Source organism: Rhopalosiphum maidis, chromosome 1, assembly GCF_003676215.2.
Source record: "Rhopalosiphum maidis isolate BTI-1 chromosome 1, ASM367621v3, whole genome shotgun sequence".
Lineage (NCBI taxonomy): Eukaryota > Metazoa > Arthropoda > Insecta > Hemiptera > Aphididae > Rhopalosiphum > Rhopalosiphum maidis.
Genome location: NC_040877.1, coordinates 72,007,438 through 72,024,090, shown reverse-complemented (window position 1 = coordinate 72,024,090; position 16,653 = coordinate 72,007,438). Strand labels below are relative to the sequence as shown.

The 16,653-nt window shown below is 26.6% G+C and overlaps 1 protein-coding gene across 4 annotated transcripts; it reads left to right on the top strand.

Annotated features, from left to right (window-relative positions):
• Positions 1-318: 318 nt before the first annotated feature.
• On the top strand, positions 319-16,236 carry LOC113549621 (muscle M-line assembly protein unc-89-like). 4 transcript variants are annotated; one of them, XM_026951014.1, is made up of 5 exons: positions 319-656; positions 6,072-6,275; positions 6,340-6,416; positions 6,489-8,090; positions 10,314-11,133. In XM_026951014.1, exons 2-5 carry the CDS (start codon positions 6,100-6,102, stop codon positions 10,382-10,384), a joined length of 1,926 nt encoding a protein of 641 aa, XP_026806815.1. In that variant the 5' UTR covers positions 319-656; positions 6,072-6,099; the 3' UTR covers positions 10,385-11,133. The 4 variants fall into 4 exon arrangements, with proteins under 4 accessions (XP_026806815.1, XP_026806813.1, XP_026806812.1 ...); XM_026951012.1 differs by lacking the exon at positions 10,314-11,133 and adding an exon at positions 14,303-16,236 and having other exon boundaries at positions 320-645; XM_026951011.1 differs by lacking the exon at positions 10,314-11,133 and adding an exon at positions 14,303-16,236 and having other exon boundaries at positions 321-656.
• Positions 16,237-16,653: the final 417 nt, after the last annotated feature.

Sequence of the window (16,653 nt, the reverse complement as noted above, 5' to 3'; positions counted from 1 at the left end):
ATAAGGCATTAATTATGATACATTATTCGACTGTTGAATGTCGATTAACGGAACCGGCAATGACGTCTGTGATGAGGAGCGGTATCAGGGGATTATTTCGTTTACACGACTGTGAGGAAATTTAAATAATACAGTAATACACTAACTTTGGTATTCAATTTTACTTGTTTACTACTTTAATAGTGTGGGCGCGTGTTTATATTCAATATTGTGATTGTGGTAACCGAACACGTCAGTCGTTTGGTACAATATGGCGTAGCGTCACATTAGGTTGCCTGCACTGTGCGTTACCATTATCATGCGCAGGAATTTGTGTATTATGTTTTTTCTCTCGTTGGTCGCCGCCGTTCATTCTAGCCTATATCCATGTTACAATTATTTACATTGCGATTCGTTTTGGCCGCCCGCAAGGACTTGAACGTTTAAACGACACAACACATGAATCATAAAAGTATTATTCACTCGACACCACACTAATCATTTATTCTGAGTATACTGATCGAAGACGATTGCGACTACAGACGAGCGAAACAACTCTTTTCTACTGGAGCATACGACTGACGCGCACACGCTCGATTGCCGGCGATAACGCGTTCGGCCAGACGCCAAACAGCATTTCCGAATATTTAGATTCACGAATTCGACGTACGTCCTTGGTAAGTACTACGATAAGGTCACCGAGTAGATACCTACCGTTGGGCGTTGACTGACGACATTTTTTCTTGGTGGGTAGGACTGCGCACCCGTTAACTGTTTATGTTTTACTTCGACATATGTTCTTAAATACCGTCGTCAGCCAACAAGTGTATGTAGCAAAATAGTATACCCGATCAGTGCTCTTGAAAGATACGATTTTAATATAGACTTCTTAGTTCGTATCGCACACAGATCGTTGGTCAAAAATGACATTGGTTTTCATTAACCAACCACATAGGCGTGCACAGACTCTAAAAGCGGGTAGTGCCCATATTTACCACTGGTCTTCTGATATAAGTATCTAATAAATATAATAATTATGAATTACATAGCGATAGCTAGAAATCATAAATGTATTTTATATACAAAGAGACATTCATCTATTACGCATATTATTGAATTCATACATTACCTACTGCATTTAAATCTACCTTCGATACCATTTCTTGTTCTGTGAAAAGCAATAATAATGACTTCAAACGTTTACGACCCATTGTACTGCATAATTTGTCTTTTACTATGGTTAATTTTGAAAAAAACTGGTTTATACGTACAGCTAGTTACAAGTATGATTGTAAACATTTTTAAAGTTTTAAAAATACAAGTATAAACTGTGGAATTTCCAGTTATTTTCAACTAATGAATCCATTCATAAACAAATTCACTAATAACACCATTTAGTTGCATAACATTTTTATTTTTTTTAAAGTTTCAGTTCAGTAAATAAATCTTTCTCTGAAACCTTGGAAAATGTCAACAAAATTTTTGTAGTATTTTAAGTTATTTAACATGCATGCCTAGCATCAACCTGCAAGACAAATTTATTCTGCTTAAATCTTTTTTTTTTTTATATTTATTTTTATTTGTACAATCTGTATAAAATATATTTACAATAAGCACAATAAATGGAGGATATATATAATAGGTCAAGGTTGGCTTGATTGAAGGAGTTATTCAATAATAGCACATCATAGCATGGATGGTAGTGGTTAGTTGACTAGTCTATTAGCAGGTCACGGCACCAGTTGCGCTTTAAATGTCGGCCAGGATCGCCCGGGAGTGTTCGAGAGGAGAGGTTTTGGATGAGGGGGTTACGATGATTCTTAAATTAATTATAATGAATTATTCAAATTCTTTTTAAATTCGCTTTAAAAAAAATATCTAAAATTGAATGAATTTAATTATTTAGGTAGATTGAAGCATAGGGTGCTTCGGCCCACGAAAAATCATAGAGCATGCCTGGGCACGCCGTGTACAACCTGCATGGTAACACTATGATGTACGCTTAAATGTAAATTTGCATATTTTTTCCTCATTTTTGAAATGCTGCGGTTTGCTTTTTGGATAAGTAGGTTCAATCACTAAAATAGGTTTTTATTTAATTAAATTGAAAATTCATTGTTAATTCAAAATATCTAAAGTATTTTTTCTTGTATCAAAACTATATACATTTCTAATAATATCTACCTACCTATACCTACTAAAATTAAATATAAAATAGGTACAACCAAACATTAAAGAAAAATATATACCTTTACTTAAGACTTTGCTAGTGCTTCGGACATGTTCCAACAGGCAGTCACCAGACTTCATTTATGTGTATGTAATACTTCCATTGAAATAATAAGACAAATTAATATATTACATTCAAGAACTATTTTACTTTTATTTTGTGAAAAAAACACATACCTAACAACTATTGAATCTTTTTTCTTATTTAAAGTCCAAGTTTTTAATCATCTTTCATCTATCTACCTTTTCCACCAATTCCCTTTATTATTTATTTATTTATTTTATACTCTAGGTATTACAAGTGACACTACATGGTGCTATAACCTATGACACCAAGACTAATAGTATCATATTATACTGACTTATAGATATCTACTAGGTAACTATTCAAACATATTTTGCCTAATTTCTATATGATAGAATATAATTATGTAGAAAAATATCTATTTTATTGCTATTTTTAATGATATTTATTTTTTTATGAATACAAAATAAGTACTACTTTTAACATTTACGTTTGTTTTTAAATTACAATAATGAATAATTATTTAACACAGGTCTCCAATCTACAGCCCATCAAGTTAATGATATTTTTTAAAATATCATTTTTTTTAATGGACAATTGGTCTCCGCATAAATATGCTGTATGTAGAAAATCAGTACCCATCATAATTTTATACACGGACAAGTGGTCCCTGGCCAATTTTTTCTTGAGACAATGGACATTTTTTGGTAATATTTTACTAAGTATTACTAACAAACATAATGTATCAGTTATAGTTTAATCATGGCAAATGATATACCAACCACTAATTTTTTCACTACATTTATTGAATGTATATAATGCATTAAAAAAAAAGATTATGCCCACATTTATAACATATCTGAAGCATTTAACATAAATTTCAAAATATTATCAGGATTAAACATTCCAAGTATTTATATTTTTATTGAATCAATATAAATAATTTATTCTACGAATATGATATCTTAGAAAAAAACATTGTATCTAATAATAGTTTTTATATTTACTTTTTGAAAGATGAACTTTTGAATTATTTTGTATAGCCTAATATAAACACTTTTGGGACTTTGTAAATTATAATTATTATTTTCATGAGTCGTAAAAATTGTATTCATAAAAATATCTGTTCTTATTTTTTTGTTCAACAATATATTTTATTCTAAAAGTATAAATTAAAATTATGATGAGACCAATTTTCCGCTTTCAGCATTTTTTCCACGGAGACCAATTGTCCTAGATCCATATTTTAAATTTATTAATTTATTACTAAAAAAAATTGTTTGCAAATGCCAAAGCATATTTAAGATTTGGCATGCCATGTTAATAAGTTTGGAGACCCCTGATTTAATAAATTAAAATTATTGTTACTTTTTACCAATAATTGTGACTATTTGATTTATACTACAAACCACCTAATTTTAAACACAAACATAATTCTGTACTAGTATGTAGATGGTAAACATTAAGTACATAATATACTTGTTGTGTTATACATGAACAACAACTATTTAATTATAGTTTACTTGTTAGGTATAAAAACCATCCTCAAAATTATCTATAGAGCCTATGGTCTAAAAATTTGATAAATTAGCATTTATCATAGACCACAACTTTCAAGATGAACGTTTAAAAAGTAACTCTATACTTCTGTAGCTCTATAGCGTCTTAAAAACAATTATGCTTTTTACAGTGTCCCAATGACAAAAAGTAAATTTTTTGACTATCTATAAAATATTTTCTGTAACTACATTTATTCATCATGTAAATTTTAATTTAACTACTTCAAAATTAAAAATAACCATTTCTAAAATTATTAGTAATCCGCTCCATTAGGAGATGAAAATCTTTTAAGAAGCGTTACATGTTTTCTTGTTCTAAGAAGTGTCGTTAACCAGTTCCTGGTTACCAAACATCACTATAAAAAAAGTGGTAACCCGTTACCAATTTTAAGCGCTTTTCATATATATTTCATCAACTATGAATTATTTATAATGAAGTGTTTACACTTTACATTAAATGAGTTATACTATCTAAATATCTGTAGCAATAGTTTTTAACCATGCGGCACACTTAATCTCTGTGTACTACATTTTCGCAGCACACCAATCCATATAATATGTGACGCATATTTTGTATATATACCTATATATACATATAAATAAATACTAATAATAGATTTTTTGTGGCACGCTTTAAGAGTGCTCACGGCACACCGGTTGAAAATCACTGATCTATAATATTTAATAATAAGAAAAATGAAAATCCATCATTCTGACTTCTGGTTTCATTCAGTTCTGTCTTGTCTTCTTGAGTATAACTTAAATTGTGAAGAATTATTTTAGAGCTTTGTCTCTTATACTACTTAGCAGTTAGCTCTTCTACATTTTTAAATAATAATAATTATTAAATTATTAGACTAATTCTTCAATATAAGGTATTTAATATTTATGCATCACCATTATAAAAAGTTAATACTTAGAAATATATTGGTTATTTAAAAATACAAATTCAACTTTTTTTTTTTTCATAATTAATTCATATTTCATAACTTAACAGTATGTATTATTAATCATTTATGTCAAAATTAAATGCTTTTAATAATAATGTATAATATATAAATAATATAAATACTAAATATAATATTATAGTAACATTAATTTCCAAATGTTTTTTGTCTTTTTGTACAAACGGCCAAACAATGGAATACCAGTAATATAAAATAATCAGTTGAGATATAAATATATTATTTTTAATTTAAAATATAAAATATTATAATATAAGTACAATATATTTTATAATTAACGTAAATAGTATACTATTACAGCATTACCAGTATGGCATTGTACGTATTTTCTATTTAATTTTATCATAAATCCATTACTTCAATATTACTGATGACTACAATTTTTCTACTAAATAAAGTACAAAGAGTAAAAACACTAAATTAAACTGAAATAAAAATAAATAATTGGTAATTGGAACAAAAAATGTTTTTCCTAATTTTGTATTGCAGGTTTACCGGGTATTGCTAAAAAAAACGATTTTCAGGAATGTTGATAATTGGTTTTTTGTATATAACTTTATAAACTTTTATTAATCAATTACCAATATCTGCTTTTCAAACCATGGATAAATTAGATAACCGGTTTAGGGCTCTTAAAATTCACGGTTTTTAAGAGTTTTTGTGAAAAACCGGTATACAGTTTTTAACCCTGAGAAGGCCCTGAGCTTAAGTTTATATTGATTTATTTCTTTTGGTGTTTATCAAATGTTATTTCACTTTTTTAACAACGGCTACTAATTTTTGGTTAGGTACTTAATTTGTAGCTTATTAAAGATCCATATAATTAAAGTATTATTTTGTAGGTACATTATACATAATTTTTAAAAAATTTTCTACAAATAGGTACCTAACAGACGCCGGCAGCCGCATAGCAGTCAACATGTTATTAATGGTTCTTAATCAGAAGTTTTCCAATATATGATTTTTTTATAAAGTTCTCAGATAAAAAGATATATTAGGTACTGCTCACAACCAAAATTAATTTTTAAATTTTCAGTATCCTTTATTATTTAATATTTTTGTTGGATTTTTCCAAATAATTTATGATATTCAACAATAATTTTATTTCCAGTTATTTAAGTTTGGATATTTTAGTTTATGTGACTATTTTGGGTGTTTTTTTGGTATATAGCTAATTTTAGTTAAAAGAATTTTACAAAGGTATTTAAGTATACTTAAGCAAATTTATCCATTATTATATTACCGTTTGGTATTTGTTTATTTTTGTGGCTTGTGCAAATTAAACACTAAATGTTATCTTATATTTTTTTTTAGGTGATTAAATACCACCAACGTTATAAAAATGAGTGAACAAACTGTTTCATACTCATATGGTACGGAAGTTTGGGTAAAATTGTTCAATCGTTATTGGTGGCCTGGTGTAGTAGTAGATCCCCTTACAATTCCAGATGATTTGTTAGAGTATGTGAACAAGGTTAACCCTATTGCTGTGGTTAAATTTGAAAAAGAACAAAAATAGTAAGTTAATAGTATATAACAATACATTTTATATTTTGATGACATTTATTATTTATATTTATAGTGAAGTTGTCCTCAAAAACGATAAAATATTGCTATACTCATGCCCTCTTAAAATGGAATTGGTTAAAAAAGGGTATTGTAAGTGTTAATTTTTTAATTATTTTAATATTTATTTACCTATAACAATATTTATTTCCTTGTATTTTACAGCTTTACATAAGAGCCAAGAAAAAGGTACACATTCATCAAGTCATTTCGATATGCAGCACTTTTTAACAGACGTTTTAACAATAGAAAAGCGTATTGGAGGTGATATTCTTATTTTTGAAAAGATAGATAAAGCACAAGAACAATTGAAGTCCATCATACAAGGTTTCACCCCTGAAATAAAAAAGCCTAAGAAGAGAGGTAGAAAGTCTTTACAAGAATTACAAGAATTACAATCGCTTACATCGCAAACAAAACCATCTAGATCACAATCAAAATCATCTACACCACAATCGAAACCATCTACACCACAATCGAAACCATCTACATCACAATCGAAACAGTCTACACCACAATCAAAACAAAGTCCTGCTCAAAAACAAAAATCTTTACCTCCATCAAGAGCTATTAAACTCCGTACACCCATTAGAACATCAGTATCAAATGGTTATGCTTGTCATGTACATGTTAACTGTACTTACTCAACTAATCGTTATGATCTCTTAAAACGGCATATGGCAACGCATAAAAATGATACTAAAGAGGAAACGGTCAAGAAATTACCTAGTTCTAATGCTAATAAACGAAAGAATTTAAAGAACAAAATATCAGACGCAAAAAAAATAAAATTACAAGACGAGTTATTAAAAGATTGGGAAAATGATGGCGACGATGAAGATGAGGAACTTGATACAAGTAATGTGTCTACCATAATTGAAGATAAACAAAGTACAAGTGAAATTGCACCAACCATGGCTGAAGTTATGCCAAAAACAAGTGAAGTCTTACCTTCCATAACAAATAAAGTTCAAGAAGCGAATATAAATCCTGATAAAATTTTAGATTTAAATGAAAATAATAAAAATACCCCTGTTATAGAACAAAGACAAAGTCAATCTGGCTGTAGCTCAACTGTGGATGATATAAGTGATAAATTTGAAATGCAGTTAACTTCAGATTGTATGAAAAAAACAATTCTCGAAATATCACCAAAGGAATCCGTATTAGTTGAGGAAATTAAAAAAGATCCTTCTAATGAACCTTGTGAAATCTATTCAAATGAGTTTGCAAATGAAATTGATGATCAAACAAAAATTACCGAATTATTATTAGAAAAAACAGTAAATACTTTGGATCATATAAACCATTTTGAAAGTTCTTTAAGTGGCATTTCGAATACCATAAATAAATCTGATTCAAATACGTTGACTAAAGATGACAATATTATTGGTGTATCTGAGACAGAGGAATTCGACTCTCTAAATGAACCTACTAGTACAAATAAAGATATTTATACAGAGGCTAATAGCAACATAGACATTGTTGAAAATATTACTATTCAAATTGAAAATCGAGAAATTAATGAGGAGAAAACTATTGATATAGAGGTAGTTCCAGATGATGTAGAAATGAATCAGCCGAATGATGAAACAATAGATAAAAGTATGCCTATTGAGGACTCATGTTCTATGTATAGTATTTCAAATGAAATGAGTGCTGAAGATGTAACCACCGCAGAAAACGATAATGGTGAGCCCCTGATAAATGATGTAGGAGAACGTGATTGGACAAAAAATAATGGCTGGCCACCAGGACTTAGGAAAGGTAATAACTAAATCTATGCTTATATTTATATATAATATATATATTTATTGATAACTATTTGAAAAATTGGACTGATAGTCACTCATTTAAAAAATAATATGGTTATAAATAACTATAGTATTATTGTAAATATACTTTTTCTCTTACTTAATTTGAATTATAATAGATAATATAAACATTTTGTGTTTTAAAAATTGCACAATGACTAAATGTTTAAATGATTGGAAAAATTATCTTATCAATAATTTATTAATAGTTAAATTATGCTTAAAATTAAGTTTAATAGTTCTGTGAAATTACCATAAATAATAATTCTATAAATTTATTGTATTGGTTAATCTTTTAGTTAAGTTCAATAGTTTTTATTAAAATATTAATTTAATTTAAAAACACATTATTAGTGCTAGTTAGCTAGTATATTTAAAGTGAACTGATAATAGACCCATCCGCTGTCTGTTTGTGTTATGATAGTTATATTTGGTTTCGAAGTCTATTAATTATTAGATGAAATGTATTTAATATATTTACTAGGTATAGTCTAAAATTGTTCTTAGAATTGATACAGTTTTTAATTATTAGCTGGCCTGGTTAATTAAAAGTATATATAAATATGAGAGTAATATTGTAAAAATATTAGTTTTTTCATTAAAATTGATTTAGTTTTAAATAAACTGTAATACAATTCATAAAAAACCATATTATATGATGCGTATTACTTTTTGTTTTTATTAACTCTCCATAATTTAAATTTAATGATGGAATGAGTATAAGTCTGAAATATTTAGCGATTAAATATTGAGCACAAATAATTATCATTCATACAGATAGATAAAACTCTTGGCTTCATGAGACTGTTTCAAAATAATATTTTCCCTTTGTTAGCATTAAATGTAATTTTAATAACAAAGTTAACTATAAATTAAATCTTATATATTATTAAAATTGTAAGTAATTTATTAGAGAAGTAAAAATTGCTTTATGTATTGAATATGAAACAAAATTTTAATAAACTGTAAAGACGAATAACATAATTAAACATTATTTAAATACCTACCAAAGTCTTGGTTTAATTTATCTAAAAAAACTTTTAAAATGTATTTTATTATTTACAGATAATTTATAAAAAATATTAGTTTTTTTTTTAATTTAGAAAAATCATAATATATAATACAGTTTGATAATAATAACAAATTTGAAATGATTATATATATGATATAACTTAAATTAAATTTTTTCTAAATATTTTATAAAATAATTTCTTCATTCTTTTTTATTTTATATTAACACATTTTCATTGCTTTTAATGCTTTAGTTGTTGGTTCTAAATTAGTTGTTTATCACAGTGTCCTACTTTCGACTTTCTGTAGGTAGTCTACCCACTGTTTCTATCCAATGTTTTTGTGTTTAATGTAAATTATATAGTTATAGATTATATGGAGTTGGATATGATATGTTATTATAAATATTTATTTTATTGTATTTAGATTGATTGTTGAATATTTTTATGTTATACATCAGTATGTAAAATTCTTACTTTTATTATTTCACTCATGTCAATGTAAAGCCTAACATTTTTGATATGCTTTCTTACCTCTCAATACAATTCTAAAAACTTTACGAGGAAGATCTTTCTCCAAACTAATCAATTTGATATACTTAGAAAATAGTAATATTTGATTAAGTTTACATTCTTTCAAATTTGTGGTAATTAGGTGTTGATATTATTGTCTTGATTTCGCATAATTTTTGATCAATGATAATTTGAATCTTGGAAATTATTTTAAATAATTGTATAAACAATAATTGTATGTGCATAGTTAATATTAAAAAAATAAATAATGCGTATATAATTCTATAAAAAAAAAAAATCATTATTATGTTTATTTTATATTCTTATGAAGAATATTTTCATTGGAAATATTGGAAATTTGTTAATCTTGTTAAACTAAAGTGGGAACTAGATACATTTCACTATGTTTTGTTTAATTTATTTACTACATTAATATTATTTTTTTTTAGTACATAAATTAAAATAGTTCATATTATTATTAAAAAAATGAATGGCAATTTTATAATAACTTCGTTAATATTTTTAATAACGTGTTCAATTAAAACAATTTCTTTTATTAATTTCAATTTTTATTTAGTTTTTACTAATACATTACACATTTTTAACATTATTCCGTTTTTTATTATTAAACACATTTTTTTTATAACACATAGCTAATTCATATTCTGCTGAACTCAAGCTGCCTACTAGCCACGAGTATACACTGCCTGAGTTTTTGAAGTGAGCTCCTCAAACAATAACAGGACATGTGTTCAGGTGGTGGTTTGGTTAGCAGAATGACGTCAAGTAAAACAAATACAAATACTGGGGGAAATCCAGAGATTGTTCACTGCCAGATTTGTCAAGTTTTTCATATACATTAGATTTAAAGTTTAAACACTGTGTGAACCATTTTTAAAATCTTAGTAAGGTCTAAGTAAGGGGGATATATTAATATATAAGTTGCACTTGATCGGAAAAATAAGCTGCACATTTCTTCTTTATCATTCACTGCCAATCACCATTGTGTTATATTAATTTAATTTTGGTACTTGTTTTTATGCCACATAACAAATATTGTGCTGTGTGAGCTATTTCTTAAATTATTACTAGTCAATTTATTTATTATAAATCATTTAACAAAAAAACTTTTTGTATATACTTATTTTCTCTTCTTCACATTTAAACTAATTCATTAGTTATTATGTTCATCATAATATTATATTTACAGTACGAAACAATAATGTGAATAGACTGCTAGTTTATTTGAATTTTTGTAATGGTATGAGAAATATCTTAACAGCTTTTGGTAAATTTTTAGCTGGTAACTAGTTACATACATCACCAAAATTATTTTGTACGTGGCATATAAGACAAGTACCTTAGGTTTATTTTTATAGTAAATATTTTTATTTTATTGTTGACTGTTAATTTATTTATCGATCATTTTTTTTCAACTGAGGAACAAAATTAACTTTATTGTTGAACAATAATTTTTTATCATCTTACAAATTCATTTCAATATACATATTATATTTAGGATAATTATGGAAGTAAATAATATATTTTTATAATCAAAATAATAATTGTATATAGACAACAATTAAATTATTAATCCAATGAAATGTATATGTAATACATCTAATATATATTATTAATTATAGCCACAAATAGTATATGTTATTAATGAATTTATATTAAGTTTTATCATTGATACAATTATGAATACTCGTAGGAATTTTTAAATATTGTATAATAAGCACAGAAAAATATGAATTAGTATAATATACTAAACAATAATTGTTGTAATATATTATTGTACAGTATATTTCTAAAATAAATAATTAGAGATCTAAAGTAAAATGTTACCATTTAATGTCAATTAGATATATTAAAAATGTAGAAAGTATAAATGGTTAGTTTAGTTTTAATACTTAAATCAATCCACAAATTATAGATAGTGTTTATCATAATATTAACGAACAAAAATATATGAAACATTATGTTAATTTAACACTATTAGTTAATTTGTAATTTTGTACAGTAAAACCCATATAATAAGAATATTTGGAGGAATTGACAATTTAAAAACGAAAAATATTGGTATTCTTGTTGTATTCGGTCTACCGTACACTTGTCATCTACCCACACATGTTTCTATATGTCATATGCGGTCTACCACAGCAGAGTCTACCAGAAATGATGGCAAAAAACTTACTGATCCATGGGGCGTTTAGAATGTGCCAAAAAGACGAAAATGGTGTTATCGAAGCAAGATATTTTGTTGTAGAAAAAAGAGACAGACAGACACTGCACGGAATAATTCAAAATGAAATTGAAATTGGTACAGAAATACACTTAAATGAATGGCTTGCATATAAGACATTAGAAACTAAAGGGTACATACATAAAACCGTAAACCATTCCCAATTTTTAATCGATCCTATCAATGGTGCATATACACAGCGCATAGAAAGTTTATGGGGAGGTTTAAAACTCCGAATCTTAAAAAAAATGCATGTTACATCACCATCATTGGTACCCTCGTATTTAGCGGAACAATGATGGCGTCTAAGAAACAGCAATGATGATATATTTGAATGTTTTTTAAGAGACGTAAAGTTATATTGTACCTAATATAAATAATAGAAATGAAGATTATCTAGACATAGTATAGTATTTTTTGATACATTGACATATTATAATATTTTATTTGTTTTTCTAATTATATTTCTATACCTATTTTTTTTGTACCTAACTTAACTTAATTTAGGATTAGATCGTGACGTGTATTGTTTTATTGAATTATTTTTAATACATATTGTGTGTCATTAAATTAAATATAATATAATTCTACCATAATTTAATCACGTATAAAAAGTATGTTATAGACCGCATATGACGCATGGGAGCCCATAGTAATTTGGGGCCTTTGGTTATAGAGTTATATTTATAGTTGGTATAACAATATTTTTGGGGCCCATTTTTTATTTTTGCGGGGGAGCCCAAATTTTTTAGTTATGCCACTGATATGACGTATAGAAACATATGTGGTAGACAACAAGTATGCGGTAAACCGCATATGACAAACAGAAACGTGAGGTAGACCGCATACCACAAGAATACCAAAATATTTTATTTTATTCTCTTGTGTATATGAAAAATATTGTTGAGTTATTAATTTAAATTGTGTACTCTATATATTTTATTATATGAGCTACGTGATTAGGTGATTTCTAAATTTGTTTTTGACATTATTTTAATAAATATATAATATTTTAATCTTAAGAAATGACATTTATACCTATATATTATATTAACTATAGAAAATGAGATATATTATTTTAAGTTATAGCCAAAAGATAGTTTAAAAAGATTGATTATGATAAATCATTGTAAATATTTTATGTTCTATATAAGTTATAAAACTATATTTTCTTAAGCTTTATTTAAAGTATTTCAATTTATATATTTACTAATACTATAAGATTTTATTTTGTTGTTTTGAAAAATTAACTTAAAATTTAAAAAAATACAAATATTTTTTTTATACGCCTATTTATTTGGGTATGATATTATATTTAAATATAGCTTTAAATTTAAGTGCTAAACTTAATAAGAAATAATGTTTATTTTATATTTACCACTTGTTTAATTATTTTTATTTGTTTTCGTGTACAAAGACAATTATATTTACAATGATTAAGTTGATGAGCTTTTTACATTGTAAAATATTGTACTATTGTGTTTTGGACATAATATTTCTAATAATTAAAAAATTATATAATTGTGCAATATCTACGCTTTATAATAATATACATTTTTTTTTAAGAAATAGTATGATTTATAATATATAATTGAAAAAATGTTGCAATATATATTTATTTTCATAAATTACTACCAATAATTATTTATATTCGATTGTGGTCCTATGTTTAATATTTAGCTCATTAGAAATAATAAAAAACAAATTCTGGAATAATTGAAATACTGTATGCAATTATATTGTATAGGTAAAAGGTATAGATGCGAATAAAACCCAACACCACTCGCATATTCTTTCTCCCTACTAGACTATTTTGATGATTTCTATTACGTCATTAAACTTTTCGCACCGCCTTGGACTTCCTTTACCCGCCGGCTAGTTCCTGACATATATTATTGTGTTTGTACTTTTGTAGTATATATGTATATTGTCCAATCTATCGACTCCGAAATATCATAATAACCGAAAGTGTCAAAGGTAGTGGTCGACGAAATTATTGCATCAATATCATATCCCAACTATAATACAATGACTTAGCTTTATCATGTTAGTTGAATCTTCAATGTATTATTAATTATTTACGAAATGATTAATCATAAGTCACATTATAATGATAACATATTTTGAGGAGCACATAAGACAGGCGGTATTTAAAATGTTGGTTATTGTATATGTTAGTGTTTAAAAAATTAAAAGTAGAGGTGGCTAGTGGAAGTAGACTAAAAAAATTAAATGGAATGGTTCAAACGCTTATGTCTAAACTACGCGTTAATATAATATATATATTATTATATGCATAATACACTTGCTTCGTTGTAACTGGGTATTTTTCGTTATATTTGTTAATTATTAAGTTTTAGTTTTTTTTCATTTCATTTCGTTTTTGTTTTTCCACAGCCAAACTACTCCAGCCCCTCGACAGTGACCCGAATTATAGACCCGCCATGCCACCAATAAAACCCATCATCGATAACAATTCATTCGAACCGGTATTCATGTTTGAAGAAATCACTGATGAGCCATCGTCTCTCATGTTCGACGTACAAAAAGTGTTGTTGCCTTACTATAATAGCCGGTCAACGGAAGAATTAAGATCTAGTACTGAAATAAAAGCCTTGCAGGCAGCCGTGATGAATGGTAAAGTGTTAGAAATCATTATAAATCATCCAGAAGATATACTCGCCTACCCCGAGCAATGATTTTCTGGCGACATGAAAAACTATTGATGTTTGAACAAACTTAAGACTGCTACACCAGCATTACCAAGACAAGTACACACATAATCAGTTATCTTTTAAATATATATTATAATTTATAATTTCCAGTTTCATCTTCTTTTTTTGTTTTCCTCAGTGTGTATACATTATGATATTATAATATTATGTATATTACAACGAATATTGTTCACCTCATATGGAATAGCGACTTATGTACGTACCTGATATATAACTAATTTTCCTTTTTTATGATATTTGACACAGCTATTCGATTTTATATTCTACAATGATAATATTATCGCACGACCGTCAAATTTGTAATTATTATTTTTTGGCTATTTAATAAGTGTTTTTGTCTAAATCTATACGAAAACCACTGTTTTGTTGTTTATCATATTAACCTAACATAACAAAATGTGGTTCGGAATTATAAGATTTTATAGATGTCGATACTTTTCTGGCGGAAACGTGAATACTCTTTAATTCCGCCATGTATCAGGAATTTTTTTTTTTTTATGATAACTTAAATTAATTGTTTTATTTTACTATTATTTCTATAATTTATTATATAAACGTACAAGCATTCTACGATTAAACTATAATATTTTATTTACTTTCATGTTACTGCGACGTCATTGGAAAATTGTACACTTCAGTAATTCGCGCGTTCAAAACATACAAGTACTTTTAAATACTTAGTCTAATTTTACGATGCGTCATCATTTACTTTACGCATTACGCTGCGTATATAATATTAATTCACTATAAATATATATATATAAGTACAAAGCTTAAATCTTAAATAAATTTAGTTAGAACCATTTTTTTATTTACTTTTTTTTAGTATTAACTATAACTATATTAAATAATGTGTTTAATAGATTTGTAAGCGATTTATAAAAATGTAGTTATTCCATTTGAACAATACTCGTTAGTGCCCGTCATTTATTATAGTTTAATATAGTCACGTGTCACTGTATTTTTAACTTTATAGCACCGGTTCAGTTATATCAAACATTTTTCCTCAATTCGGAATACATTTGCTATTTTTTTTTTATGTGTGTATATAATATATAATTTTACAAAAGAAAATATTTTTATGTTATTTGAGTTGTAGACTTATAAAGTCGTATTAAATTACTAATTAGTATATGATACGTTTGCTGTCTGTACGATGTAAGTTAACCGTTTAAAATGTCAAAATTCCGCTACTTGTCATAATGTGCTATACAAATATTCATGTTCACAAAATAATTATAATATACTTAATATATTTAAATAATGTGTGTACATTTTTAGTACTTGCAGTTTCCTATATTTATAACATAAGTATATTACCATATTAGAAATATTAATATTAATCCAGTATTGTACATCATCAAAGTGTCTATAATGATATTGGCGTATTTAGGAATTGTTTATAGGAGGGGTCCAGAAAATTGTCCAAACATTGCCAGTTAAGGCCTGAGGCTTTATCCCCTCCCGCTCTCTCGCACACATGCACACCACAACAAACGCCTTTTAATAGGAATTAAATGTATTAAAATAATACAATATATTAAAAAACAGAATTTTAGAGAGCTCCAGAAAATAAAGAAAAATTAGATAATTTTAAAACCATACATTTTTTAATAACCTAAAGTTAACGGGAAAAAATATTATTTTTGGGATAATTTAAATGTGTTCTTATTTAATTAAAATCTCAGTTAAAAAAATATAGATGAAAAAACAAAGCGTTTTTTTAAAATTTGAAATTAAGATAATTTTTAGTAATACATTTAACTAAAATAGTATAATATATCATAACCTACAAAGTATGGACTGAAAACTAAAGACCAACATTAAATTCTAATTGCCCCATCCTTTTCAGCATCAAGATGTAATACCACACTGCTGCTGCTCAGTAGACGTCGAGTAGGTCGCTGTAATATATGTGTTAAATTTAAATTCAATAGTATTTCATTGTATGAGAATAAGTCTCAGCCTACATCATTAAGTATATTTATCGACATTTTTTTGATATTGATAGTA

Bases quoted from the DNA above. Each gene is read 5' to 3' on its own strand.
- LOC113549621 (XM_026951012.1), top strand. From the start codon at position 6,100: ATGAGTGAACAAACTGTTTCATACTCATATGGTACGGAAGTTTGGGTA. The intron at 6,417-6,488 runs GTAAGTGTTAAT...TGTATTTTACAG, and splicing joins ATTGGTTAAAAAAGGGTATT to CTTTACATAAGAGCCAAGAA. The intron at 8,091-14,302 runs GTAATAACTAAA...GTTTTTCCACAG, and splicing joins GCCACCAGGACTTAGGAAAG to CCAAACTACTCCAGCCCCTC.